The sequence below is a fragment of the Octopus sinensis genome, linkage group LG11 (genome assembly GCF_006345805.1).
Source record: "Octopus sinensis linkage group LG11, ASM634580v1, whole genome shotgun sequence".
Lineage (NCBI taxonomy): Eukaryota > Metazoa > Mollusca > Cephalopoda > Octopoda > Octopodidae > Octopus > Octopus sinensis.
In genome coordinates this window covers 21,207,581-21,234,467 of record NC_043007.1, presented here as the reverse complement: position 1 = coordinate 21,234,467, position 26,887 = coordinate 21,207,581, and the positions used below count along the sequence as shown (strand labels likewise).

At 37.9% G+C, this 26,887-nt stretch overlaps 1 protein-coding gene across 3 annotated transcripts in view; it reads left to right on the top strand.

Annotated features, from left to right (window-relative positions):
• Nucleotides 1-26,887, top strand: part of LOC115217009 (calcineurin-binding protein cabin-1) — a 70,936-nt gene that overhangs the window by 1,562 nt on the left and 42,487 nt on the right. For all 3 annotated transcript variants that reach the window (XM_036507204.1, XM_029786534.2, XM_029786533.2), the window contains exons 2-18: nucleotides 7,122-7,208; nucleotides 8,612-8,725; nucleotides 9,510-9,647; nucleotides 11,155-11,256; nucleotides 12,047-12,125; nucleotides 13,121-13,250; nucleotides 13,428-13,476; nucleotides 14,831-14,931; nucleotides 16,255-16,321; nucleotides 17,708-17,960; nucleotides 19,000-19,115; nucleotides 19,221-19,303; nucleotides 19,434-19,501; nucleotides 20,202-20,352; nucleotides 22,205-22,282; nucleotides 23,440-23,479; nucleotides 24,468-24,553. In XM_036507204.1, the coding sequence (XP_036363097.1) occupies nucleotides 7,122-7,208; nucleotides 8,612-8,725; nucleotides 9,510-9,647; nucleotides 11,155-11,256; nucleotides 12,047-12,125; nucleotides 13,121-13,250; nucleotides 13,428-13,476; nucleotides 14,831-14,931; nucleotides 16,255-16,321; nucleotides 17,708-17,960; nucleotides 19,000-19,115; nucleotides 19,221-19,303; nucleotides 19,434-19,501; nucleotides 20,202-20,352; nucleotides 22,205-22,282; nucleotides 23,440-23,479; nucleotides 24,468-24,553 (1,742 nt within the window). The remainder of the gene's footprint in view (nucleotides 1-7,121; nucleotides 7,209-8,611; nucleotides 8,726-9,509; nucleotides 9,648-11,154; nucleotides 11,257-12,046; nucleotides 12,126-13,120; nucleotides 13,251-13,427; nucleotides 13,477-14,830; nucleotides 14,932-16,254; nucleotides 16,322-17,707; nucleotides 17,961-18,999; nucleotides 19,116-19,220; nucleotides 19,304-19,433; nucleotides 19,502-20,201; nucleotides 20,353-22,204; nucleotides 22,283-23,439; nucleotides 23,480-24,467; nucleotides 24,554-26,887) is intronic.

Sequence of the window (26,887 nt, the reverse complement as noted above, 5' to 3'; positions counted from 1 at the left end):
ATAGTGGTTTTATCTCTAATTTATATATATATATATATACACACACATATATATATATAATACACATATATATATATACACACATATATATATATATATATATACCACACACATATATATACACACACATATATATATACACACATATATATATATATTATATATATATATATATATATATTATATATATATATATATATTATATACACATATATATATATACACATATATATATACACATATATATATATACACCACACATATATATATATATACACACACATATATATATATACACACACATATATATATACACACACACACATATATATATACATATATATTTACTTCTTCGTAAAATTTTCGGATTTATATATAACTTATAGTTTTAAACCTGTTTCATTTTAAACATTTAACGGCGATCGCGATTTAACTAATAATTTATTGATTAGTTATACAATAAACAACAGGCTTCCTAGATACTGTTTTTTTTTCTGTTCTCGCGCAACATAGTCTTAATTGAGTTGCATTGCCATAAAATAATTGAATATATCTTTGCAAAACTACACTTGAATTCTCCATAAAATGGGTTCTTTGCACTGACGATTCGATTTTAAACCGAAACCGAAATTTTAAAATAACTCGACGCAGTGTATACATGAAATGATAATACATCTATTTATTTGTTGGGAAGCGGGGGAAATATACATGCGCGCATTGTGTTACCTGAGTTCATATTCGGATATTCTTTGTTAATTAAAGAAATTATTATTCTCCGAGAGCACTAGAGGCTGTAAATGACAGCAGAATGCCGGATTAGATGGAGTAATTAGAGTAATCAGTTTGCTCTCTTGCATTTTGGAGTTTAATTGCTAGAGTTAACATCACCTTCCTTTCCGTTTGTTAATAAAAAATCATTGCTACTTTCATAATGGGTTGATTATTTTGAGTGAAAACACATCAGCCATCATAGAAAGTGCTTGTTCAACTGATTTCGTTTTTCAGGTGGTATCTCTTCTCTTACCAGTGTCTAGAAATTCAAAGATTCAAAAGAAACTATATATATATATATAAATTGAGATAGGGGTTATATTTACTTATATTTATATTCTCTTTTTTTTTATATATATTCTACTTATTATACAACATTACTCTTTTATGTACATTCCTTTATGTACACTGATTTGTTCTGCTTTTTTTATGTTTAACCCTACAGTCTCTTATGTGGTGGTTTAATAAAGTATGTGATTGAGTATTATCTGGTAATTGATATTTGATTTAGATGTATTTCTCCATTTTCTTATCTTGTATATATATATATATATATATATATATATATATATACACAAATTAATGAGTACTTTTAGGTGGTTTTCCTGAAATTATGTAAATTCTGTAAAAATTGCGCTTAAAAACTTGAAAGTTGCTCAAAGACAATGAAACAGCAGAAGCTCATATATGACCATTCATGCTTCTCCAAACCAATAATTATTCCCAATTTCTGCAGATATTATGTCTTATCTCCGCTAACTTTCAGTTGAAGTTGGAATATCAAAAAGATTCTCGTTCGCTTTCCCCAGTTTTTCTGATATTTACCCCAAGAACAAGATTTCTCTCTATTCTTTACCTCATCTACGAACGATGATACTTTGAAAGTGATAAGTGTTAGAAGAAAAGAAATGTGGTTCTTTCTCAACCCATTGTGCTTCTTCCTTCTGACAATCAACAATTCTAATTTCCTAAAATCTTTTTTCCTACATTTTCTTTTACGTCGAATTTTTTTATCGTATTTATTCTTATCTATCTAAAGTAATAAAAGGATTCAGTATTGTTATATATATATATAAGATTATAATTTAGGGTATCTAAGAGATATCGCCATGCTGGAAATAGCAGCCATAACCTGACTCTAAAACCACATTAAATGTGGTTTTAGAGTCAGGTTTTGGCTGCTATTTCCAGCGTGGCGGTATCTCTTAGATGCCCTAGATTATAATTTTAATAATAATTATTACCTTTGAAGGTTTTTATTCCCATGCCGGCCAAATTAACGATCTTATCCTTATATATATATATAATTGTGTGTGTGTGTGTGTTCAGTTTGTCACCTTAATTCTTTGGCCGCTGTATACATTCCGTTTTTCTTTATCCCTCTTTCAACAATGATTCCATATTTTTTAGACATCCTACTACACTTACATTTCTTTCGCCCAGGCTCATTTTATGTCTGTTTATTTTTAATACAGAAGTGTATTTTGCCTGTTCTTTATGAAAGGTAGCATCTTTTAGTCATTGTTAAATATTATAATGCTTCCCTGTCTTGAGTGTGTGTCTGTCTGTGTGTGTGTGTGTGATATATTCCGAGACCAGCTTGAACTTTTCATTTCAACAATCCTCGCCGATCGATCCTGGAATATGATTTTATATATATATATACACGTAGGTTTGCAATTGCAATTAACATACGTTGCTGCTCTCTCTATCTCTTCCGCGTACATTGTTGAATAAAGTTCGATTTTCTCTTTAAATCATTGGGTATGAACTATGGAGAAGCAGAATAATCTATTCAATATCTAAACCGTTTTCAAGCGAATTAAATGATAAACTACATAGATTTTTTTTTTTTTTTTAATGACTCCAGTAAGAAATTAGAGGAAGAGAGAGACGAATGAGAAGGAATATAAAACGGAAGAAAAAGCCAAAGTTTGGAGGAAAGACAGAAGGAAGAATAGAAACACAAAAGGAAGATATTTTCAGATGAATAGAATGTCAGAAAATACTTGTAAAAGCATTGTTATATAAGAGTAATGAAGCCACGGCGTCTCCATACAGAGAAACATATATTTATTCAAAAGTTCGTCTCCCTGATCCCTATATTTGGGGAAATTATAAAAGTTTGTTAAATATTGAATACGTTTATTCGCCTGAATGAGCAAAATGTTGGACGAAATAGAAAATTGAACTAAACACACACAAAACCGAATGTTAATTGCAACTCCTCCTCCCCCCCATCTTTGCTGGCCACCAAATAATAATGACAAAATGAAAGTAGCAGTTTCTAGCGTCGCTCACTAAGAAAGAAAAGAAAACTAGAAATATGTGTGGTAAGGAGCTTGTTTCCCAACCACACGGTTCCCGGGTTCAGTCCCACTGCGTGGTACCTTGAGCAAGTGTCTTCTACTATAGCCTTAGGCCGACCAAAGCCTTGTGAGTGGATTTGGTAGATGGAAACTGAAAGAAGCCTGTCGTATATATATAAAGCTGAAGTTGTCTGTGTATGGCAGGTTTGGTAGCCTTCAACTAACACTATCTCCTCCGAGACCCTGTGGCGCAAGTTGACCAAAATTGAGAGTATGATAGAAGAAGGCTTGCTCTTCTTTCCGTAGAAGATAGAATTCAAATCGGACCATGTTAACACCAAAAATTATTTACATTAAAAAGGTGCTTTTTTTCTATGAAAATCCCTATTTTTTACGATTTTTTGACTGCTGTGTCGCCATTTTTTACTGTATTTCAACCAGAAAAATGTTCACTTAAAGAGAATAACAAGCTACATAATGCAAAAATTCCAATTCTAAAGGGTCGAAACAAACCCGAACAATGCCGGGCGATACTGCTAGTAATATATATATATATAGTTGAAATTTACAGAAAAACAAAAGACGAAGACGGGTGTGTAAACAACAAACTGGTGTATTAGTTTAACACTTGGGAAGTTGAGGGTTTTTTACGTTTCGAACCTACGCTCTTCAACAGAAAGGAACATGAGGAAATAAACAGAGAGAATAAAAATGTGTGTGTGTTTGTCCCCCTCCCTCCCCAACACCATCGCTTGACAACCGATGCTGGTGTGTTTACATCCCCATGATTTAGTGGTTTAGCAAAAGAGACCGATAGGATAAGTACTAGTCTTACAAAGAATTAGTCCTGGGGGCAATTTCTTCGACTAAAACCCCTTAAGGTGGTGCTCCAGCATGGTCGCAGTCAAATGACTGAAACCAGTAAAAGAATCATCATTACTATTTAACATCCATTTCCCATGTCCGCATGGAAAATGGACAGTTTGACAGGATCCAGCAAGCCATAATGGATCCGTGTCAAGTTCCCATGTTAGCTTAGGCATGTTATTCTACGGCTAGACACCCTTTCCACAGTTGGATGCCCTTCCTAACGCCTGATAATACATTCCTGTCACTTTTGGATGTGACCATGCTAGGTCACAACTATATACTTTTACTATTCCCAGAGGTGACAAGTTCAAAAGAATCTCTGTGTGGCCACATGGAATAAAGAACTTAGGTTTAAGTGTGAATAAAATATTTGATCCATAATTGTTCTTTTCTACTCAAACCATCCAACCCATGTCAGCATGGAAAATGGATGTTAAATGATGATGATGATGATGATGTGAAAGATTTATGAAGGAAGAATAATAGCATTTAGTGGTGTTCATGCCTTTCTCATTGTGTTTAGCCATGTTTACTCTTTACTCTTTTACTTGTTTCAGTCATTTGACTGCGGTCATGTTGGAGCACCGCCTTTAGTCGAGCAAATCGACCCCGGGACTTATTCTTTGTAAGCCCAGTACTTATTCAATCGGTCTCTTTTGCCGAACCGCTAAGTGACGGGGACGTAAACACACCAGCATCGGTTGTCAAGCAATGCTAGGGGGACAAAGACAGACACACAAACATATACACACACACATACATATATATATATATACATATATGTGACAGGCTTCTTTCAGTTTCCGTCTACCAAATCCACTCACAAGGCTTTGGTCGGCCCGAGGCTATAGCAGAAGACACTTGCCCAAGATGCCACGCAATGGGACTGAACCCGGAACCATGTGGTTGGTTAGCAAGCTACTTTATTTCATTTAATTTGCCACAAGGGCAGTACACAGATAGTAGCTACGGGCTGGAAATAGACATTAATGAATGATGGTGATGAAGTGAAGATGATGATGGGAGAAGACGAAAGCGCCCGCCGACTTCCGCTTCTCTAAGACATTGTTCTTTTTTTCAATAAGTTCAATTTTCTTTTGTTTCAATAAATCGACATGAGGTTGCAAACCTCTTACACGAAGGAGGCACTAAAACCTCTTACCAAGTTCTTTCTTTCATTTCTTTTGCCACAAGGGCAGTATATGAATTGACAAAAATTCTCCGTCAGGTCCCCGAAGCAAATTGTCTTGCCGCCTGCAGACAACTCTGCGACGACAAGTCGAGGCCTGCAAAGAGAAAAGTAAAATGTTTCCTCTCAAAGGTCTCTGCGACCCTTGACAAAATGTTTTCCGTTACTACCTCCGCAGCTACCCGCGGAGGCCATGACGGACTCCTTGAGCCGACCGTGTCCTTGCGTTCTCGGTCACCCAAGCCATTCAAAAACTTTTCCACCTTCCCTCCCTTGTGGTAAAGGAGGAGAAACAACTCCTCTTCACAGGAAGGGACCTCACACTGATCCGTCAGTGGCACACTTCCCACTGACGGAGCCCTGTCTGCGGGTGGCACACATCCCACCCGCGGCTCCGTCGGCGACACAGAAACGTCAGCAGTCCGACCTCTTATTCTCTTTTTCCTCTTTTTTTTAGAGGCTGCTAGCCCGGGGGGCACCTTCGTCAGACGCGGGGGTTCACTATCCTCCTCCTCCGTCTGTACGTTCTTTGGTGAGCAACCATTGTTGCTCACCTGTCTTTTTCTTTTCGTGGAGGCAACTTCCTCCACGACTTCCGTCTCCCCCTCCAATGAGGGGGCGGTGGGCACCTTTTCCTTTTCATGCTCCAGGGCAGCACCACGGCCCCCGGGACACTTCCTCTTGATATGTCCAGGCTCCAGGCACAGGTGACACTTGGGGGAGCGTCCCTCAAGCATCACTGGATACCTGGACCCGGCCATCCTCAAAAAGTCCGGCAAAACCAGACTCTTGGCTGACTGGGTCCATAGTGTCAAAGTAGCCTTTGACCCCTCCCAATCAGCCGCAGGTTGTATCCTAACATTTAGGATTTTTGCGTTACTACCACCCAGACCCCGGCGGATAGAGTCTTCTATCCACTCGGGTTCAATGCCGGGTGGCAGGCCGCAGACCCATAGTCTTGTTAGTTTTTCTCCCTTGTAACTAGGGAGAAATAAAATCTCTTTGCCCTCAATGGGCCTTCTTGCGAAATTGCAAGCTGCTTTTGGGAGTCAAACAGCAACCAAACCGTTGCGTATTTGGCTCCCCATGTAATGTATTTCACGGCTGGCATATAATCTGCCAGCTCTTCAATTATTTTTGCCTTCGGAAAGACCGTGATGGTGTTGAGCGACTTTGAATAAGTCCTCAGGACCACGGTCTTATCTTCCAGCTCCTTCAGATAACTTTTCGGAGGTGTCAACTCCCATATGGTAAACTCCTTTGCCATAACAAAAGTTCAAAATATAGTTCAACGTGATAAAAATAAATAGACAAGAAAAGGAGAATAAAAAACAGAACAGAAGGGAAGAAACAAAATTAGAAACAGCAGTTCAAAAAAGTTTTTTCTTTTTTTAAATAAAAGATAGCAGAAGAGAGTTCAAATCCAGGCAAAGGAATTGTTATTTTTTTTTTTTTTTATTTTTTCCCGGCCAAAAAGGTATTCCAGGCCACTGGTAATCCACTTGTGTTAATATTCTTGGTACTCCGTTGGTATATCCGAAGACAAAGGCAATTACACACGTTAATTTTTGAGGTGGGGCTATGCCTCCTCAAAAAAACACAATTCTCACTGCAAAGTGAGACTTTAAACTCGACAACAGGCAGAAAAAATACATCTCCGGAGCAAAGTAGAGTTTATTACCCGCTAAAAAATATTAAATGCTAAAAAACATTAAATGCGAGCAATAAAATTCACTTCGCTTGCAGAAATACAAAATTCCTACCTTTAGTCGAGTCTCAAAAATTCAACATTTCACGTCGAAGCACGTGGCAACTTGAGCAGCCAAAAAAACACGTCCGAACACGGCGAGCTACTTACCACACAGCCACTCCTGTTGAGTCATAAAATTTTGTAGTGACCCTTTTCCTACCAAATTTAGCCTTGTACTTATTCAAAAGAAAGAAATAATTATAAAGTTTTTCCTCTCTCTCTTTCTTTTTAGATTCGAATATCAGCATTAAATGACCACGAAAGTGGCGACTCGGATGACTCGTCCGATGACATTCTTTCAATTACAAAAGAGGCTCAGGTAAGTCTTATTTTCATTTTGATAATTGTGAGAGAAAAGAGGCTGAGTTGCACGTGTCTTGAGGAAGCTGGGCTTCAGAGCAAGACGTTGACATCTGTGTGCTGAAGAATGGCTGCAATACAATAATAAGTTGATGATACAGTATCATCATAATTTTTCTAGCCCCATGCTAGTAGGGTGCTAAGAGCACCATCCGAGCATGATCGTTGCCAGAGCGGCTAACTGGCTTCCGTGCCGGTGGCACGTAAAAGGCACCATTCAAGTGTGATCGTTGCCAGAGCGACTATCTGGCTCTGTGCTGGTGGCACGTAAAAGGTACCATTCGAGCATGATCGTTACCAGCATCGCCTTACTGGCACTTGTGCCAGTAGCATGTGTAAAAAGATTCGAGCGAGGTCATTACCAGTACCGCCTAAATGTCCCCCGTGCCGGTGGCACATAAAAAGCACCCACTACACTCTCGGAGTGGTTGGCGTTAGGAAAGGCATCCAGCTGTAGAAACTCTGCCAGATTACGATTGGAGCCTGGTGCAGCCAAATGATTCGCCAGACTAAACGATGATGATGATTTTTGTAGAGATTGAGTTACCAATGCTACAGGTATACAAAGGAAAATTGGAAAGAATGATTTGCATATATGCTGTCCAAACATAGCATTCAAAAGCAGGAGTTTCAATGAAAACTATGCTAACTCTTGTAACCTGATTTGTTTTTTCTCACTAAAGACATGTATGAATGTAAGCGGCAAGCTGGCGAAATTGTTAGCATGCCAGGCGAAATGCCTAGCAGTATTTCGTCTGCCGTTATGTTCTGAGTTCAAATTCCGCTGAGGTCGACTTTGCCTTTCATCCTTTCAGGGTCAATTAAATAAGTACCAGTTACGTACTGGGGTCAATATAATCGACTTAATCCATTTGTCTGTCCTTGTTTGTCCCCTATGTGTTTAGCCCCTTGTGGGCAGTAAAGAAATAGGTATTTCGTCTGTCTTTACGTTCTGAGTTCAAATTCTGCCGAGGTTGACTTTGCCTTTCATCCTTTCAGGATCGATAAATTAAGTACCAGTGACACACTGGGGTCAATATAATCGACTTAATCCATTTGTCTGTCCTTGTTTGTCCCCTCTGTGTTTAGCCCCTTGAGGGAAATTAAGAAATAGGTATTTCTATCTTGTAGTACCTGTTTTTAATTAGATGGACTATGCTAGTTGAGATTTAAAGTGTCTGTAGAGCAGAGATAATTAAACATATTGTTAATGTTGATATTGATAATTGATAAAGTTTTGACATATTCTATATTGTTTCTCACTTGTCTTGCAATTTTTCCTTTTTTCTTTTTCTTTTTTTGTTGTTTCTGAAAACCATTTTTGCCTCTAAATTTTATTTGTATTTTTCAAATTATTTGTAGGAATCCGAAGCTTACACTGTCTACAATCAAGCTCTTAACCTTCAAATAGAAGGGGATTTTGATAAAGCAGAAGAAACCTTTGAGGACCTCTTAGAACAAGACTTTCTGTTGGAGGTATGGAAACTTCTTTAGAAACAAACGTTTTTACTCGTTGGTTGGTGTTAGGAAGGGCATCCAGCTGTAGAAATATTGCCAGATCAGATTGGAGCCTGGTGTGGCCTGCTGGCTTGCCAGTCTCCAGTTAAACCATCCAACCCATGCCAGCATGGAAAACGGATGTTAAACGATGATGATGATGATCTCTAAAGATAAGCTCAATGTCCAAAATATTGTCTCATAGGCTACATAACATTTTTTTGTATGATTAACCTTTAAAAATTCAAAGCAGCCAAGATATTCTGGCCAGATCCAACATTTCACACTGACTCTACAATATCAGTAAAAATAAATAATCACATCATTGAAATCTCAAAGCTATGAGATAATGCATGATTAATTCAAGACAATGTGAATAAATAAGCATTACATTTGACTGAGCAATCGGAATACTAAAAGTTTAAATGTTTTAGAATATGGCACATTCAGTTCATATGTAACAATAATGTGAATGGGGGGAGGGAAAAGGTTGACAGGGCAGAGCACCTCGTGGACCACAGTATGGTTGTACCGCCTGACTGGCCCCGTGCCAGTGGCACGTAAAAAGTACCCACTACACTCTCTGAGTGGTTAGCATTAGGAAGGGCATCCAGCTATAGAAACTCTGCCAGATCAAGATTGGAGCCTGGTGCAGCCATCTGGTTTGCCAGTTCTCAGTCAAAATCGTCCAACCCATGCTAGCATGGAAAGCGGACGTTAAACGATGATAATGATATTCTAGTATAAAATGTTTATATTTCAGGCAAACAGGATAGTAGATGAAGAGGGTGATAATCCTGTTCACCCTGGGCTTCAGATGCTTTATTCAACCTACAAAAACTTAGCTGCCATGGCTCACAGACGCAATGATACTCACAGAGCTATCCAATATTTTTTGAAGGTAATTATTATATTTCCTTTATAAAATGTTTCCATTTTAAAAATACTGCCATTTCAATAACTATAGTTACGTTTTCTTTTACTCGATGGAAAGGTCTTTGTCAGCTTTGATAATTTAATTTTCACTCCACCGAAAAAAACTGGTGACATTTTTAGTTAAGAAACTAATATTTATAAACATTGATGACTGGCATCCGTGCTAGTGGGGTGCAAAGAACACCATACGAGTGTGATCGTTGACAGAGCGGCTAACAGGCTTCCATGCCAGTGGCACATAAAAGGCACCATTTGAGTGTGATCGTTACCAGCGTCACCTTACTGGCACTTGAGCCCCGAGCTAGTAGGGTGCTAAGAGCACCATCTGAGCGTGATTGTTGTCAGAGCGGCTAACTAGCCTGCATGCCGGTGGCGCGTAAAAGGCACCATTCGAACGAGGTCATTGCCAGTACCGCCTGGCTGGCCCCCGTGCCGGTGGCGCGTAAAAGCACCCACTACACTCTTGGAGTGGTTGGCGTTAGGAAGGGCATCCAGCTGTAGAAACTCTGCCAGATCAGATTGGGGCCTGGTACAGCTATCTGGTTCGCTAGCCCTCAGTCAAATCGTCCAACCCATGCCAGCATGGAAAGTGGACGTTATACAATGATGATGATGATGATGATGACTATATGGATCCCCTGTATGCTAAATATAGACATCAAACCATCTTACCACTAAATCTGTGTTCTTAACTTAGTAAGACGCTAGATGTTAACGAGCTCGACAGATGAAAAGAAATAAACACAGCACTTAATTCCATAGTTTAAGGTTTTGACAGGAACAATTCAATAATTGTCTGTGTCTCCTCAGTGAAATCAGTGCTGACACAACAATGAAACTGGACACCACCCATCTCCGTGAGAGGATACAGAGGCATAGAGTTCCAATATCGTGTATTTTAACTTCGATTCAAACGACCTTGTGCTAGCGCTCTAAGCCAGAAAATAATTGCAGTGAATCAACTGGCAAGAGAACACAGATATACGACATTAAATAATTGCAGCATGGAAGGTGTTTATAAGCCATTTAAGAAACACACAAAATCCGTTAGATTCACTTCAACATTTAAATTTAATTTGTCAAAATATTTTCGTCGCTTTGAGACTGCGGCCTGTTCCCTGACAAAACTTTGTGCTGCATCTCTAAACACCTTCCACGCTGCAATTGTTTTCGTTCCAGCACACGATCTCAGATCAAGTCACTCGCTATGCAAGTACATCTCTGAAATTAAATAATAAGAGTAGAAATTAATATTATTAAACAATATTATTAAATCATATCAATTTCAATTAGTGGTCAACGTACTTAAAAATGTCCGAGGACCGTCAATTATATTTAAATATAAACGATATGAGAGGTCACTATATGGATCCTTTGTATGCTAAAAATAGATGTCAAACCGTCTTACCTCTAATATTTAGTTATTTGAGTTTATTACATTTGTGCTTATAATTCTGTAATTTCTATTTCAGGCTGTCACAATTGATGAAACTGAAGTAACAGTTTGGTATAAAATCGGCCTCATTGCTCTTGAAATTCATAACTATCAACTGGCAGCTTACTCTTTTCAGCAGGTTTGTGTCCCCCATCTATCTCTCTCTTTCTTAAATTATATAAAAGAACAAAAATTCTTATTCTATTTGAGCTGGCAGAAACGTTAGCGTGCCGGGCAAAATGCGTAGCTGTATTTCGTCTGTCGCTACGTTCCGAGTTCAAATTCCTCCGAGGTCGACTTTGCCTTTCATCCTCTCGGGGTCGATAAATTAAGTACCAGTTATGCACTGGGGTCGGTATAATTGACTTAATCCCTTTGTCTATCCTTGTTTGTCCCCTCTGTGTTTAGCCCCTTGTGGGTAGTAAAGAAATAAATATTTTAAGATTTAACATAAGATACAATTTTTCAATTTTTTTAAAATTCTCTAATATCAATAAATTTCATAGGTGCATGTGTGATTAAGAATTGCTTCCCAACCATATGGTTTCAGGTTCAGTCCTGCTGTGTGGCACTTTGGGCGAATATCTTTTATCGTATCCCCAGGCCAACGAAAGCCTTGCGAGTGGATTTGGTAAACAGAAACTAAAACCACCCTGTTGTGTGTGTGTATGTTTGTGTCTCTTTACCTTGACATTGTGTGAATATTCTAAATTAATGTCATTTCCAATATTCTGCAAAAACATGTCTGGCCTTGGGAAAATATTAAAAAAATACCTTTTTTTGGAAATAGGTATGGGTTGTTGATGAGAAGGGCATATAAAATCTGCCTCGGTAAATTTCATCCAACCTATACAAGCATAGAAAAGTAGACATTAAAATGATGATGATGATGAATACTAATAAATCTCTTTTTTATTTTCACAATTCAGGGTCTTAATTGCAACAAAAACCATTGGCCATGTATGGACCACCTGATCACAGCCCTCTATGTATTGAATGATTATTGGAGTAAGTATTTGGTTGTTTGTGGGTTTTTTTCATCATATTTAGAGAAATTTAATATTTTGGGTGTTTCCGTTAAAATTCTTACTCTGGATGGAATTCGTGGCTGTGTGGTAAGAAGTTAGCTTCATAACCACATGGTTCTGGGTTCAGTCCCATTGCATGGTGCCTTGGGCAAGTGTCTTATAGCCTGAGACTATCCAAAGCCTTGTGAGTGGATTTGAAAGATGGAAACTGAAAGAAGCCCATCACACACAAGCATTTGTTTGTGTGTCTGTTTGTCTCCCACCACATCTTGATTTACAGTGTTTTTGTGTTTACATCCTTGTAACTTGGCAGTTCAGCAAAAGAGCCCAATAAAACAAGTGGCAGGCTTAAATTTTTTTTTTTTTTATGAAGAACTGAGGTTAATTCATTCAGCTAAAAACTGTAGTCATGGCACCTGTGAAATCGTAGTTGTGGCCATTGCCATGTAAATGGCACCCATGCCAGTGGCACATAAAAAGCACCCGTTACACTCTTGGAGTGGTTGGCGTTAGGTAGGGGCATCCAGCCATAGAAACCATGCCAAATCAGTCTGAGACCTGGTGTGACTCTCCAGCTTACCAGTTTTAGTCAAACTGTCGAACCCATGCCAGCATGGAAAGCAGATGTTAAATGATGATATGTGTATGTGTATATATATATCTATATATATATATATGTGTGTGTGTGTGTGTGTGTATATATATATATATATATATATATATATATATATATATACACACTACACTCTCAGAGTGGTTGGCGTTAGGAAGGGCTTCCAGCTGTAGAAACTCTGCCAAATCAAGATTGGAGACTGGGACAACCATCTGGTTCGCCATCCCTCAGTCAAAATCGTCCAACCCATGCTAGCATCGAAAGCGGACGTTAAACGATGATGATGATGATATGTGTATGCATATATATATATGTGTGTGTGTGTGTATATATATTTATATATATAATTTCTCTTTTTGCAGCTTGTCTGAAATATATTGGGTCTGCTCTTGAGAAAGATGCAGAATACATGAAAGCAATTTCTTTTCGAGATCAGATATTTTCAGAACAACCTTCTTTGCGAACGGAGTCCAAGATGTTCTTTGCCAACTGGTAAATATTTGACGTTTTGCAACATTTTTACTTTCTCTTAGCAACTCCACTACTGTCAGTATTTTGTTTGTTGTCTTAGTGTTGTTGAGAGTAAACCCTAACCCTAACACCCTAACCCTAAAACCCTCACCCTAACCCTTTTTTTGCCTGATTCAAATTCTAAAATGTATTTTTCAGTGATCCTGTGGTGCTGATGACTCATGCTGACAAAGAAGAGAAGAATGAGGTGAGGAACTGGCATTATTTGTTTGTTTTCGTTCGTTTATGTTTTTGATAATCATTATTAAGAAAGATGGATGGCAGAATTGGTAGAGCAGCGGGCAAAACGTCTTGTACTATCTAAGTCACTATATTCTGGGTTCAAATCCTTCTAATGTCAGTTAGGAGCAGGTATGGCTTGTTTCCTAACCATGTGGCCTCAGGTTCAGTGTGTGGCATCTTGGTGCGAGTGTCTTCTATTATAGCCCCTGACTGACCAAGCCTTGTGAGTAGATTTGGTAAACAGAAACTGGTGTTGGTGTGTTTACATCCCCGTAATGTAGCAGTTCAGCAAAAGAGACTGATAGAATAAATACTAGGCTTACAAAGAACAAGTCCTGGGGGTCGATTTCTTCGACTAAAGGCAATGCTCCAGCATGGCCGCAGTCAAATGACTGAAACAAATAAAAGAATAAGAAATCCAATATTATTAGCAAGATACCCAAACACTGGCACAGGTATGGCTGTGTGGTTAAAAAGACTGCTTTGCAAGGTTATGGTTCTGGGTTCGATCCCACTGCATGGCATCTCAGTCTTTTACTATAACTGTGGGCCAACCAATGATTTGTGAGTGGATTTGGTTGACAGAAACTGCATGGAAGCCCATTATATGTGTCATCATCGTTTAACATTCGCTTTCCATGCTAGCATGGGTTGAACGATTTGACTGAGGACTGGTGAACCAGATGGTTGCACCAGGCTCCAATCTTGATCTGGCAGAGTTTCTACAGCTGGATGCCCTTCCTAACGCCAACCACTCCGAGTGTGTAGTGGGTGCTTTTTACGTGCCACCAGCATGGGGGCCTGTCAGGCGGTACTGGCAATGACCTCGCTCGAATGTTTTTTCAAGTACTACTGGCACAAGTGCAAATGGTGCTTTTTCGGCACAGAAGCCAGTTAGCTGCTCTGGCAACGATCACGCTCAGTTGTTGTGCTTAGCGCTCCACTAGCACAGTTGCCAGTCATTGAATTTGATTTTGATTTCGATTTCACCTGCCTCAACAGGTCTTTACAAGCAGAGTTTAGTGTTGAATGAAGGAAAGACATGCATAAGTGGGCTGGTTACACCCCTGGCATAGGCCACGAAGTTATGGTCTCACTTGGCGTGCCAGGTCTCTGATAACATAAGCATCAGGTTTAAAAGAGAATTAAGTACTGAGGTTGATTTGTTTGACTAAACTGTTCCAAAATGGTCCCCTAGCATGGCTGCTCTCCAATGATTGAAGCAAGTAAAAGATAAAAGATTGAAAACGTTTTTTTTTTGTGAAGTTGTATTAAATAAAACAAAAAAAAAGCTTCATTGAAATATTGTGTATTTCCAGTACATAAACGAAGCTCTGGAAATGAGGAAGATTCGTCGGGAATTGGCTTATGTTCCACCACCATCTCCACTCACTCTCCCAAAACCTATTCTAGAATATAGGTAAGTATTGACACCATGACACCTCTTCACCATTATCCTCTTTCTTTTCCAACTGAGTAACCATGTGTCTCCTCTACAGCAAGACACCTGCTTCTGTCTCTCTATCATACTTTAACCTCTCATCATTTGGCATTAAGCCACTGCTCTCAATACTACCCTGCCCCTCAGCTGAGGGCTCTTGTCTTATAAATTACTTGGTGACTTCACAAGTGCCAGTGCCTTGTATAAAGCCCCCAGTAACTCTGTGTAGAAGGGTATCCAATAAAGAAACTGTTCCAAATCTTAGCACTGTCCTCTGGCTTGCCATCTCCTATTGAACTGGCCACCCCATACCAGCATGGAACACAGACGTTAAATAATGATTATGATTAAGAATATGTCTTAATCTAGGAACCAGCACAGCTGCTGTTTGGTTAAAGGGGCAAAATTTGTAATCCGATGGCCAGGCATTTGAATGCTTCCACAGACATTCTGTTGGGCTGTGTTATGCAGTTCATCTCAGTTCAGCATGAATTTGATTTTTATATTATAAGAAGCATCTCCAGTCGTAACATCAGTTACTGCAACAATAGGCAGATTTATATATTTTTAAAAATCATCTCACCCTTTGTAGTGTGGGGAAAAAAATATGTGTGTCTGTTTGTCTCTCACCACATCTTGATTTAGTGTTTTTGTGTTTACATCCTTGTAACTTAGCAGTTCAGCAAAAGAGCCCAATAAAACAAGTAGCAGGCAAGAGTCTTCTTCTATAGCCTCGGGCCAACTAAAGCCTTGTGAATAGATTTGGTAGATGGAAACTGAAAGAAGCCTGTTGTAATATGTATATATATGTTTGTGTGTCTGTGTTTGCCCCCCAACATCACTTGACAACCAATATTGGTGTGTTTACATCCCCATCACTTAGCAGTTCGGCAAAATAGACCGATAGAATAAGTACTAGGCTTACAAAGAATAAGTCATGGGGTCGAGTTCTTCGACTAAAGGTGGTGCTCCAGCATGGCCACAGTCAAATGACTGAAACAAGTAAAAGAGTTAACACAGAACTCACTCCATTCTACTTGAATGTAGGTACGATCCTCAGTATTCACTATTCGACTACTGACCGTTAAACCAACACATCGAACTAACATCATCAACTATCCCACCACTGACAGTTCATTCAGTTCTTAGTTATTGTAATCGGTTAGTCCACTTTCAGTCACATGGGGGTGTTCAGGATTCTCCCATTAACCCAAACCTAAATCTAAAAACTCATCATTTGTATCATTATGTTGTGGACTTAATAATAGTTTTTCACTGATCGTTATTAACCTTTAATTTCAGTTGGAAATGTGTTGGGGAATGTCTTTTAGCTTTGTATGATGAAATAGTCCACAGTGAACCACGAAAGGTATGTCTGAACTGATTTCAATTTTTACATAAACCAGTAAAACCAAATTGTTCTTGTTCCTGGCTAATTCAGTAAATTCATCCTGTTGAAATTACATTATTGAACTTCATTGAGAATCCATGAATATTTACTTTTTTTTTTGTTAGAAACTCTTTTTCCTAAATATGTATTGCTACATAGTTCCTAAAAATTTTATAAGGGTTTTTTTTTGGGGGGGGGGGTTCCTATGCTTCTGAAAAAATACTTCCAGCAAATTGAAATTATAAAATTAGTATTTACATGTCGTGATTGAGAAAACCCGGCAACTAAAGTGAGATCACAGCCACGCATGTCAGGCCCTGTTAAAAGTACCCCTGATGCATCATGCAATATGATATGCTTGAGAGGCCTGTTGAGTCAAGTACAACCAATATCATAGCTGAGGCCAGTACCCCCTTACTGGCTCCTGTGCCTGTTGGCACGTAAAAATTACCCACTGCACTCTCAGAGTGGTTAGTGTTAGGAAGGGCATCCAGCTGTAAAAACATTGCCAGATCAGATTGGAGCCTAGTGCAGCTGCTGGCTCTCCAGACCTCAGTGAAACCATCCAACCCATGCCAGCATGGAAAATGGATGTTAAACGACGATGATGATAATGATTATTGAGAGAGCAGTGCATGCCATCAAAGTGACACTGGGGTAAGATATACGAAGCCCGGTATACCCATTTTATAAGCGTACACCAGGCACATGCATCACAACCATATGTGCATGACATGGTGATCTCATATCAAGTTAAACAGCACAAGACCTTGCAGGTGGGGCCCAGTTAGAATTTTCTTCTGGTCGGGTAGCCCATCCCGCTCAAAAGGTCCCTGAATAAGGATTGTCCGAGGATGTTGAACGAACCACCCATGTTTCCAAAGGTTAATTATCCAAACCTCTAACAATCCCTCTCAACACATGGCTATGATGTTCCCCCACTACTTCTGCTCATGATCAGAGATGCACATATCGTCAGCCACTAAGAGACATGGTCAACTGGTGAAGGTCAAATAACTGACAAGCAAATCTGAGGTATTGAGCAGAATATTTGCTGTAGCTCATCTTTTATGATAAAGATTTTGTAAGATGGTAAGCTAGTAGCATTTTGTCTGGCTTTATGTTCTGAGTTTAAATTCCACTGGAACCAACTTTACTGTTCACCTTTTTCAGGTGTTCATAAAACAAGTACCATTTGAGCACTAGGGTCAATGTGATCAATTTACTCCCCCTCTTCAAGATTGCTGGCCTTGTGCCAAAATTAGAATGCTTAAAGATTTTGTAATGTAAAACATTTTTCAATATCAACAAAATTTCTCCTGTGTCTAATTATTTGCTTTATTTTTTTGTTTTTCGCTTTTTAAGAGTATGGGTCTTCGTATAGATTTGACGCCCTATGTCAAAACCCCTAAACCTGCAAACGACAAAAATGTTGTTGAGGCACACGAGTCTAAAGTTCACAGTCCGAGTTCAAACCAAGAGGCACAGATGACTTCAGATGCTGGAGAGGGTGCAGCAGTGGCACCATCGTCTGAAGTTGCTGAAACGGCAGGGAATAGTGGCACATCCTCCTCTCCTACTGTACAGATGTCATCTCCGAATCCGTCAGGAGCAAACAGTAAGAGTCTTCAGCTTTATTTCTTTCACCTCTAATTATTAAGACTGTCATTTCAGTGCTTGAAGTATTACTTCTGCAGGAATCCAAGATCAGTTGCACACCATTCTGTGCTCCTTCTGGGGTACCTACACAAGTGCATGTCCCCCCGCCCATCACCACCGCCGACTTTGTTTCCTCAAGACTTCCAGAGAAATGGATGTTTTTGATGAAATTTTCTACAAATATACTTTATGACTTTCGGAAACATTTTTTCACGCTAAGAGTTGCTGAAGCATGGAACAAACTGCTGGCATCAGTTGTTAGTTGTCGGAGCACTGCATCCTTCAAAACTTCCATGCTTCCTGAGATTTGCCAACACTACACCTGATTTTCTCCCCTCCATACACATGCAAGCATGTACCTGACTCATACACTGTTCACTTCCCAGACATTTCTACATTACTGCATATGCTTTATACACACTTTTGACAAGTTGTGGTGCATCTGAGCACTGTATACAATTATTTCATTATTATTATTATTATTATTATTATTATTATTGGTCAGTTAAAGTTGAGACAGTGTCATGTGACAACTTGCTGCGGCTGCCTGCTGGAGCCTAACAGCAGGTATTTAAAGGGGAAAATTTGACAAAACAGTCAGTCGTCTGCTGACACTCGTTGATGCTACGTCGAAGAGGCCAGGGAACAGAAGAAAGAAGACCTGCACCCAACACCAGAGCTGAAGACACCTCTGAAACGGGGGGAGGGGGCACCACATCAAAACAGTAGAGGAGCAGGGGCTGGAACCGGACGTGGTTCCTCCTGATGATGTCTTGAGTTAACTGGATCCTATAAAGGAGCTGTTGTGGTAGCAGACCACGAAGCACCATTGAAATTCCTCCTTTATATTCCAATTATGTCGGAATTTGTTGTGAAAAAATGTTTCCCAGGGGTAGGGGGCGGTTTCAAAAATTCACGAGTCGACTTTGTTTCTTCATAACTTTCAGAATAATGGCTATCGTGATTGCTGATAATGATGTTCTTCCTTCTCTGTGTAGATACTCCTGAAGTTACAACGGCTATGGAAGTTGATGAAGCTGGGTCACGTAAGGTTCAGAAGCGGAAACGAAATACTGTTGTCGAAGAAGTGGCGTGTAAAAGACGTTCAGCTCGTGTTGGTATTTCATTCTGCCTTGTAATATTTCTAATTTCTGAATACGCAGCTATTTTTGTCTTGTCCTTATAAATTCAACCCTCTTTTATTTCCATTATTTGGCAGGTGCGTAATACCACCAGAAAAAAACAAGAGGAAAACGTAGATCTTGAAGACTTGCTCCTGAAATTTTTGCCATCCAGTTTATTGTAAATTTCATTTTAATTTTAATTTCTTTCTTAATATTTAAATTCTTTTTTTTTATGTAAATGTTTTTTCAATCACTTCCTTCAGTTTTTTTATTATTTGATTTTTTGTTTTCTTTTTTCTCACTTAAAGAGAAGCACGAGAGGAAGATGATACCAAAGCAAAAGAACAAAGTAGTCCTCAAGGTGTTTCATCTGCTGGTAATTTTTAAAATTTCTTATGACTAAAAAACAGACCTTGAAATTACTGAAATGCCATATTTACCTGTGTGTGAGTCGCATCCCTAATTTAGTGTTAAATCTTTATACAAAATTTTTTTCCTACCATAGATTTAGCCTTGCCTTTTATAGAATTTGTCCCTCAGCTTTTTCTCAGTTAAAATAGTGCGATATATACACAAGTATATGTGCTTGTGCCACATAAAAAGCACTAAGTCCACTCTGCGGAGGGGTAGGTGTTACGAAGGGCATCCAGCTGTAAAATCCTGCCAAAACAGTCACAGAAGTCTGGTGCAGGGTTCTGCCTGGCCAGCTTCTATGAAACCGTCCCACCCATGCTAACATAGAAGGCAGGACATTCAATGATGACGAATGTATACCTAGGGTTTCCAGGTCTTTTCCTTTCTCAAAACAGGATTCGATTAGCTTGATGGCTATGCTGGTCTCCAGTGTCTGCTTTTGCAAATTTTCTACAGCTGGTTGCCTTTTCTAACACCAACCACTCTATAGAGTCTAAGGCCTTTTTTTTTTTTTTTGTGGCACAAGCACTAGTAGAGTCACCTTAGTAACTTGCAAGGCAAGACCCTTTCACAGAATTGGTTGGTGGGTGCAATATTGAAGGAAGTTGTGTACCAAATAAATATGAAATATATTCAGAAATTTGTTTGTTTTTTTTTTCTAGCTGGTAGCAGTGAATCATCTACCCCACTGGTTTTTGAGACCGAGGAGCAGCTTGTAAAGAAATTTTTGGAAGATTGTTTGGAAAATGGTGGAATCATTGATCTCATGGGTACATATTTAGTTCAATTAGCAGATGTAGGACATTTAAAATGGTAAGGAATTGTTTGCATTATTATTTTCAAGTCCCTATACTTTTCTGTATACAATGACTTCAAATAAACCTTTGTATACTAAGCCTTGAATTTCTATTTCCTCGCATTAATTTATTATGATAATTCCTTAGCTAATTTGTTATGCTAATTTATTTACACTAATTCTTTAACAAAGACAAGGTTGAAAGAAATTGATTCAATAGATAGGCATGGCTGTGTGGTTAAGATGGATCCTGGTTCAATCCTGCACAGCATATTTGGCCAAGTGTTTTATGTATACGTTTGTGAATATATACTCTTACATATACATTGTTGGATAGATGGTACATTAAGGAATAGATACCTCTAGAGTATCTAGAAGGTGGTGCCCCATGTTTATAACCAGTGTTTTATAAGACACAAAATGTAAAGAAATATAAAAAAGATGTGTAAATTTTATTTTCACATAAAAACACAATAAGAAATTCTAGTGAATTTAACCCTTTCGTTATTATATTTATTTTGAGATGCTCTGTGTTTCTTTCAATTACTTTAAATATAACTTAGTTATCATTCAGCTAGTGTTAGGAACATAAATTGTGACTAAGGTTTGGTGGAAGATTTTAATTCAGAACTTTTGAAAACAAGACATTTGTACTACAGGGCCAGAAGTGGTTTCAAGGTGGGTTGGTATCAAAAGGGTTAATGTGACACCATCACTAGTGCTTCTTATATGGCACCAGCACGAATGCTTTTAACCCTTTTGTTCCCATATTTCTGTCGAGATGCTCTGTGTTTCTTTCAATTAATTTTAAATATAACAAAGAATTTACTAAAATAACTTAGTTATCATTAAGCTAGTGTTAGGAACGTAAATTGTTACTAAGGTTTGATGGAAGATTTTAATTCAGAACTTATGAAAACAAGACATTTGTACTACAGAGCCAAAACCGGTTTCAGCCATTTGAGATGCTCTGTGTTTCTTTGAATTACTTTAAATATAACAAAGAATTTAGTAAAATAACTTAGTTATCATTCAGCTAGTGTTAGGAACATAAATTGTGACTAAAGTTTGGTGGAAGATTTTAATTCAAAACTTATGAAAACAAGAGATTTGTACTCAGAGCCAGAGCTGGTTTCAACCAGGTTGGTAACGAAAGGGTTAGTGTTGCATATATAGATTAAAGAATGAACTGGCAAAGTTGTTGGAGCATTGGGTAGATTGTCTCATAGTGTTTGTTTCAGCACTGTACTCTGAGTTCAAATTCCATGCAAGTCAACTTTGTCTTTCATCCTTTTTCGAAGGAGACAGTAAATAAAGTATCAGTCAAGGACAGTAACTGAATTGTTAGAACATCAAATGGGATGTCTTGCAATGTCTGTTCTGGTTCCTTACATGCTGGGTTCATACGACCCTTAGAGATTCACATCCAACTATCGGTCAGGGCCAACCATTCAGCCACTAAGGTGCAGTCATCATGAACATCTTCAACAACAACCACTGGACATATTTGATGGCATAAGAGACACACGGGCATATTAGACACCCCAATATGCACCTCAGTGCATATTCAGGGAATAAAGGTTTTTGTGCATTAAAATCTGTAATATAAACCCCAGTTTGCATAAATAACCTGGAGTGGGTTTTTTTTTTTTTTTTTTTTTTTTTCATGAAACTTTGTAGGGCAGGGAGTGCATCTTTTATGCCATCAAATACAGTAAACTATATTTAATAGAAGCTGATGAGGGAGAGGGTATCAAAGAAATGCATTCTGCTATTCCCTTGTTGACAGATTCCAATAACATTCAAAAGGATTATCTGAAAACTATGTATTTGGATTCATATAAATTATTCTTTTATTCTGATGAACAGGTCTGATGAATTAGTAGACATATTCTTAAAAGTATATTCTGCTGTAAGGAAACACTTGAAATTACCTTCTTATTTATGGTAAGATATATTTTGATTGATTTTCCCCTGCCCCCCCTTTTTTTTTTTTTTTTTTTTTTCCTTAGCGTCTAAGATGGGAAAAGCTAAAGTGAGATTATTGTCACTCTGTTCTTCATTTTGGAACTAGTCTTTTAACATCAAAGCTGCAAACGGCAAGGCATGTTCGTATTTCTGAATGTTTTGTTATTATTGAAAACCTTGCGAAAGAGACCTTTATGTAGTTAGTCACTTGTCCTACATGAAAAAGCAGCCAAATTACCTACAAATCACACCCATCTGTATTATGTACGTAAAGGAGGTTAGGGGACAAAACTAGTCCCTGAGATTTAAAAACTAAATAAATGAAGTAGCCATGACTGGAATACTTTCGACCATAAGATCATAAGCGGAAAGTGTAACCTCTCGAAAGAGCTGTTCTTCACTCCTGCTCCAGATTGTGGGCTGCGGGGTCACTCCGCAAAGCTCTATCTATGACGATTTCATCTCAATCGAAGGAGAGGGGCTTTCTCCGTCCAGGTTGCGGATCCGTGGAATAAGCTGCCGGACGAGATAGTGAAGATGCCGATGACCGCTCGGTTCAAAGTCTCTCTTGACCAGAAATGGCCTGAACTCTTTGTATGACCACCCTCCCTGTACATAACTCCCTGTCCCCCTACATGGCCTTGCTTTTGCTTTTTGAGCCAATAAAAATTTAATGGAATTGAATTGAATTGTTTCATTAAACTGACTTTGCGCTCAACATTAACAACAATCACCAACTTTACTCTCTGGCTGGGAAAAAGATTGCTGTTACTTCTACTACTACATCATAATTTTCTCTTTATGAGACTTGCACACCATAAAGGTCAACATGGTTAGGTCTGCTCCTGCTAACTCGTCTATCATGAAATAGGAATGGTACTGGTTTTCGGCCAGACAATGACCAGCAGGGTAACATGTTCTCATCAAATGCTTATGTAAACATTATTCCAGTGCCCCCATTTTACAACCATTATTCTATCTCTTAGTGTTATAGATTTATCAAATAAATTCATGAACAAAATGTTTTACAATAACCTGAACATTTAAAATATAATTTTTATTTTTTCCTGGTTAAATATGAATTTTATTTTAAAGCCATTTTGTAATCTCTAAACTGATTATTTATATTCCTTTAGCCCTGAAGAACCCGAGGACTATGTTCTAGAAATGGGCAAAGTAAGTTTTTTTGTTTTTTTTTATTATTTCATATTCTTCAGTAGATTTGTTTAGCAAGGGATTTGATCCGAGAATCTGTGACACAAAATCAAGTGGATTGTGATAATTGTTGTAGCTATGAAAAGAACAATTTTGACTTTCATCTCTCAAGTGTCCATGAAGTACCAGTTAAATACTGGGGTCAGATTCAACCAACTAACCCCACCTATTGAAATTTCAGGCCTCGTACTTGTATTAAAAGCAATATTATAGACCTACAAGAACCTTGACATAGCCTTCCTGTACACCAGTATAAATATTTGAAGCTTCTTAATGTAGTTGTTAATCCTTCACTATTTTTGTGTTAATTTGTAGTCGAGTGAACCCTTTTTAAACATGCTTGTCTGTTAACCGTTTTATGCCTACAGTGATGATACCTCATCACTACTTATCTCACTTTCCAGTTCCACCACCACCCCTCACTCTTCTAAAAGTGTTGACTAGTCATGTAGCTTCTCTACAGCAAGAAACTGGTTCTACTCCATCCCTTTTCTTTCACACTTCACCTATTATCTACCCTTTATTCTCCTAACCTAAAGTTGCCTGCCCCAGCTCTTTGGGGCTTGTAGTCTTGCAAGCTGCATGGGCAACTTTACTAGTGCTGGTGCCACATAAAAGCACCCAATACACTCTCCGAAGTGGTTGGCATTTGGAAGGGCATCCGGCTGTAGAAACCATATCAAAGCAGACATTGGAGCACGATGCAGTCCTTGGGCCCATCAGATCCTATCAAACTATCCAACCTTTGCCAGTGTGAAACATGGACATTAAATTATGCTGATGATGTCACCATAAAGCTGAGAACCTTAATGTAATTGATGCAATGGAAGATGAAGGAGAGGATTATCTTGGGTGGAATTAAGAACATTTTAATTCAGTGGTAAAAGAGACATATGAACAGTGTGAATTAAAATGACATAATAAACACATCTTCTGCTTTTATTTTCAGATGGTGCTTGTATGGGCTGAACTCAAGTTAGACCAATGGCTGACGAAAAAAGCAAAGATCAAAGCTCCTTTGAATTCTTCAAATAAGTATGTATATTTTCATCACCTATTAATAACTACTTCTGAATTATATATACCTGTATTAATATAAATTAAATTAGAGATAAAACCACTATTTGGCAAATCAAACAGTGAAAGACATAAACCAAAAAATAAAAATAAATATAATTAATATAATATACAAAATAAATAAAATTAAATTATTTAAAATTTTAATTTATATTTATAAATTTTTATATTTTTATATTTTTTAAATTTATAATACCTGTATTATAGAAATAATTTTTTTTTTTTTTTGCATTCTTCTGTTTAAAATCTGTAATGGAAATAGCTTGTTAAAAAATATAAAAATATAAAAATTTATAAATATAAATTAAAATTTTAAATAATTTAAATTTTATTTATTTTGTATATTATATTAATTATATTTATTTTTATTTTTTGGTTTATGTCTTTCACTGTTTGATTTGCCAAATAGTGGTTTTATCTCTAATTTAATTTATCATCATCATCGTCGAGAACGGACGTTAAACGACGATGATGATGATAAATTAAATTAGAGATAAAACCACTATTTGGCAAATCAAACAGTGAAAGACATAAACCAAAAAATAAAAATAAATATAATTAATATAATATACAAAATAAATAAAATTAAATTATTTAAAATTTTAATTTATATTTATAAATTTTTATATTTTTATATTTTTTAAATTTATAATACCTGTATTATAGAAATAATTTTTTTTTTTTTTGCATTCTTCTGTTTAAAATCTGTAATGGAAATAGCTTGTTAGTATCTCAACTTATTTTTGAAAATGCTTGACACTCACTGAACATTTTGACGATTAATAATTGTGCCCTCAACTTATTGCCATATACGTTTGGCATTGAAAAGCACACACACACGTATGAGCAACTAATGAATTGCAGAAGATCGTGGGTTGCATCATTTAATTGATATTACACTCTATACTCTCTTGACGCTACTATATACAGAAGCATAACTATATATAGAATTCTAACTGGTTATAGTGTTGCTATGCCTAAGAAAAATCATAATATATATGTGTGTGTGTGTGTGTAATGTTATAACAAAAACCACAAATCTTATTAAATACAGCTACCCAAGGTTTCCTTGTCAAAATAAATTATTTCAACCAGGACACTCTGGGTTGCAGTATTTAACAGGATTTTGTGGTTTTCATTAAAACATTGTCTTTATTCTCTGAGCTGATCGACTGCTTTTCTACTTGTTGAAACCTTATCACATAATAAATTTTATTTATATATATATGGATGGATGGATCATCATCATCATCATCATCGTTTAACGTCCGTTTTCCGCGCTAGCATGGGTTGGACGGTTTCGACCGGGGTCTGGAGAGCTCGGGACTGCCCCAGGCTCCAGTCTAGTCTGGCAGTGTTTCTACAGCTGGATGCCCTTCCTAACGCCAACCACTCCGCGAGTGTAGTGGGTGTTTTTTACGTGCCACCTGCACAGGTGCCAGAGGGGTCTGGCATCGGCCACGTTCGGATGGTGCTTTTTATGTGGAGGGGGGTGCAGAAATATAGGGGAGCACCAGTGGGGAGGGGTGGTTCAGAGAAATGATGACAGGTTCTAGGCAAGTAGAACGTAGGATATCGAGAGAGGGGTAATGCATGGTGAAATAGCGTATTGAAGAGGGGGGTTCGAAGAGTAGACACCTATAATGGTGGTGGGAGAAGCGACATCCGGTATAGATGGAGCAAAATTAGAGATATCCGGTATTGGTGGTGGGGGTGGGCAGGGCGGGTGCATCGCGAAGATACGAAGTTTGATTTTAGACGTGTGTATATATATAGATTGTGTGTGTGTGTGTATATATATATATATATATGTATACATAGATGTGTGTGCGTGTATGTGTATATATATATATAATATATATATATAGATGTGTGTGTATATAGATGTGTATGTTTGTATATATATATAGATGTGTGTGTGTATATATATAGATGTGTGTGTGTGTATATATATATAGATATATGTGTGTGTGTAATTGTCGTTATTTCGTCATCTAGTTTTCCATGCTTGCATCAGTCAGACAAGTATGTTGGGGTAGAGTTTACTATGGCCAGATACCCTTCATGTTGCCATGCCCAACTCGTTTCCAAGTGAAGCACTAATCACCATAGTATGTGGGCAACTGGAAACAAAAGGCCTGTTCATACAGTTTTCTTTATATGAACAAGCCTTTTGTTTACAAAGGTCGCATAGCATGTTTTTGTGGCAGACTGCAAGTAAACAACACCCTTAGCAAAGCCATTGTTTACAGTCTGTTAACACACACACACATGTAAACGAGGGAATTACAA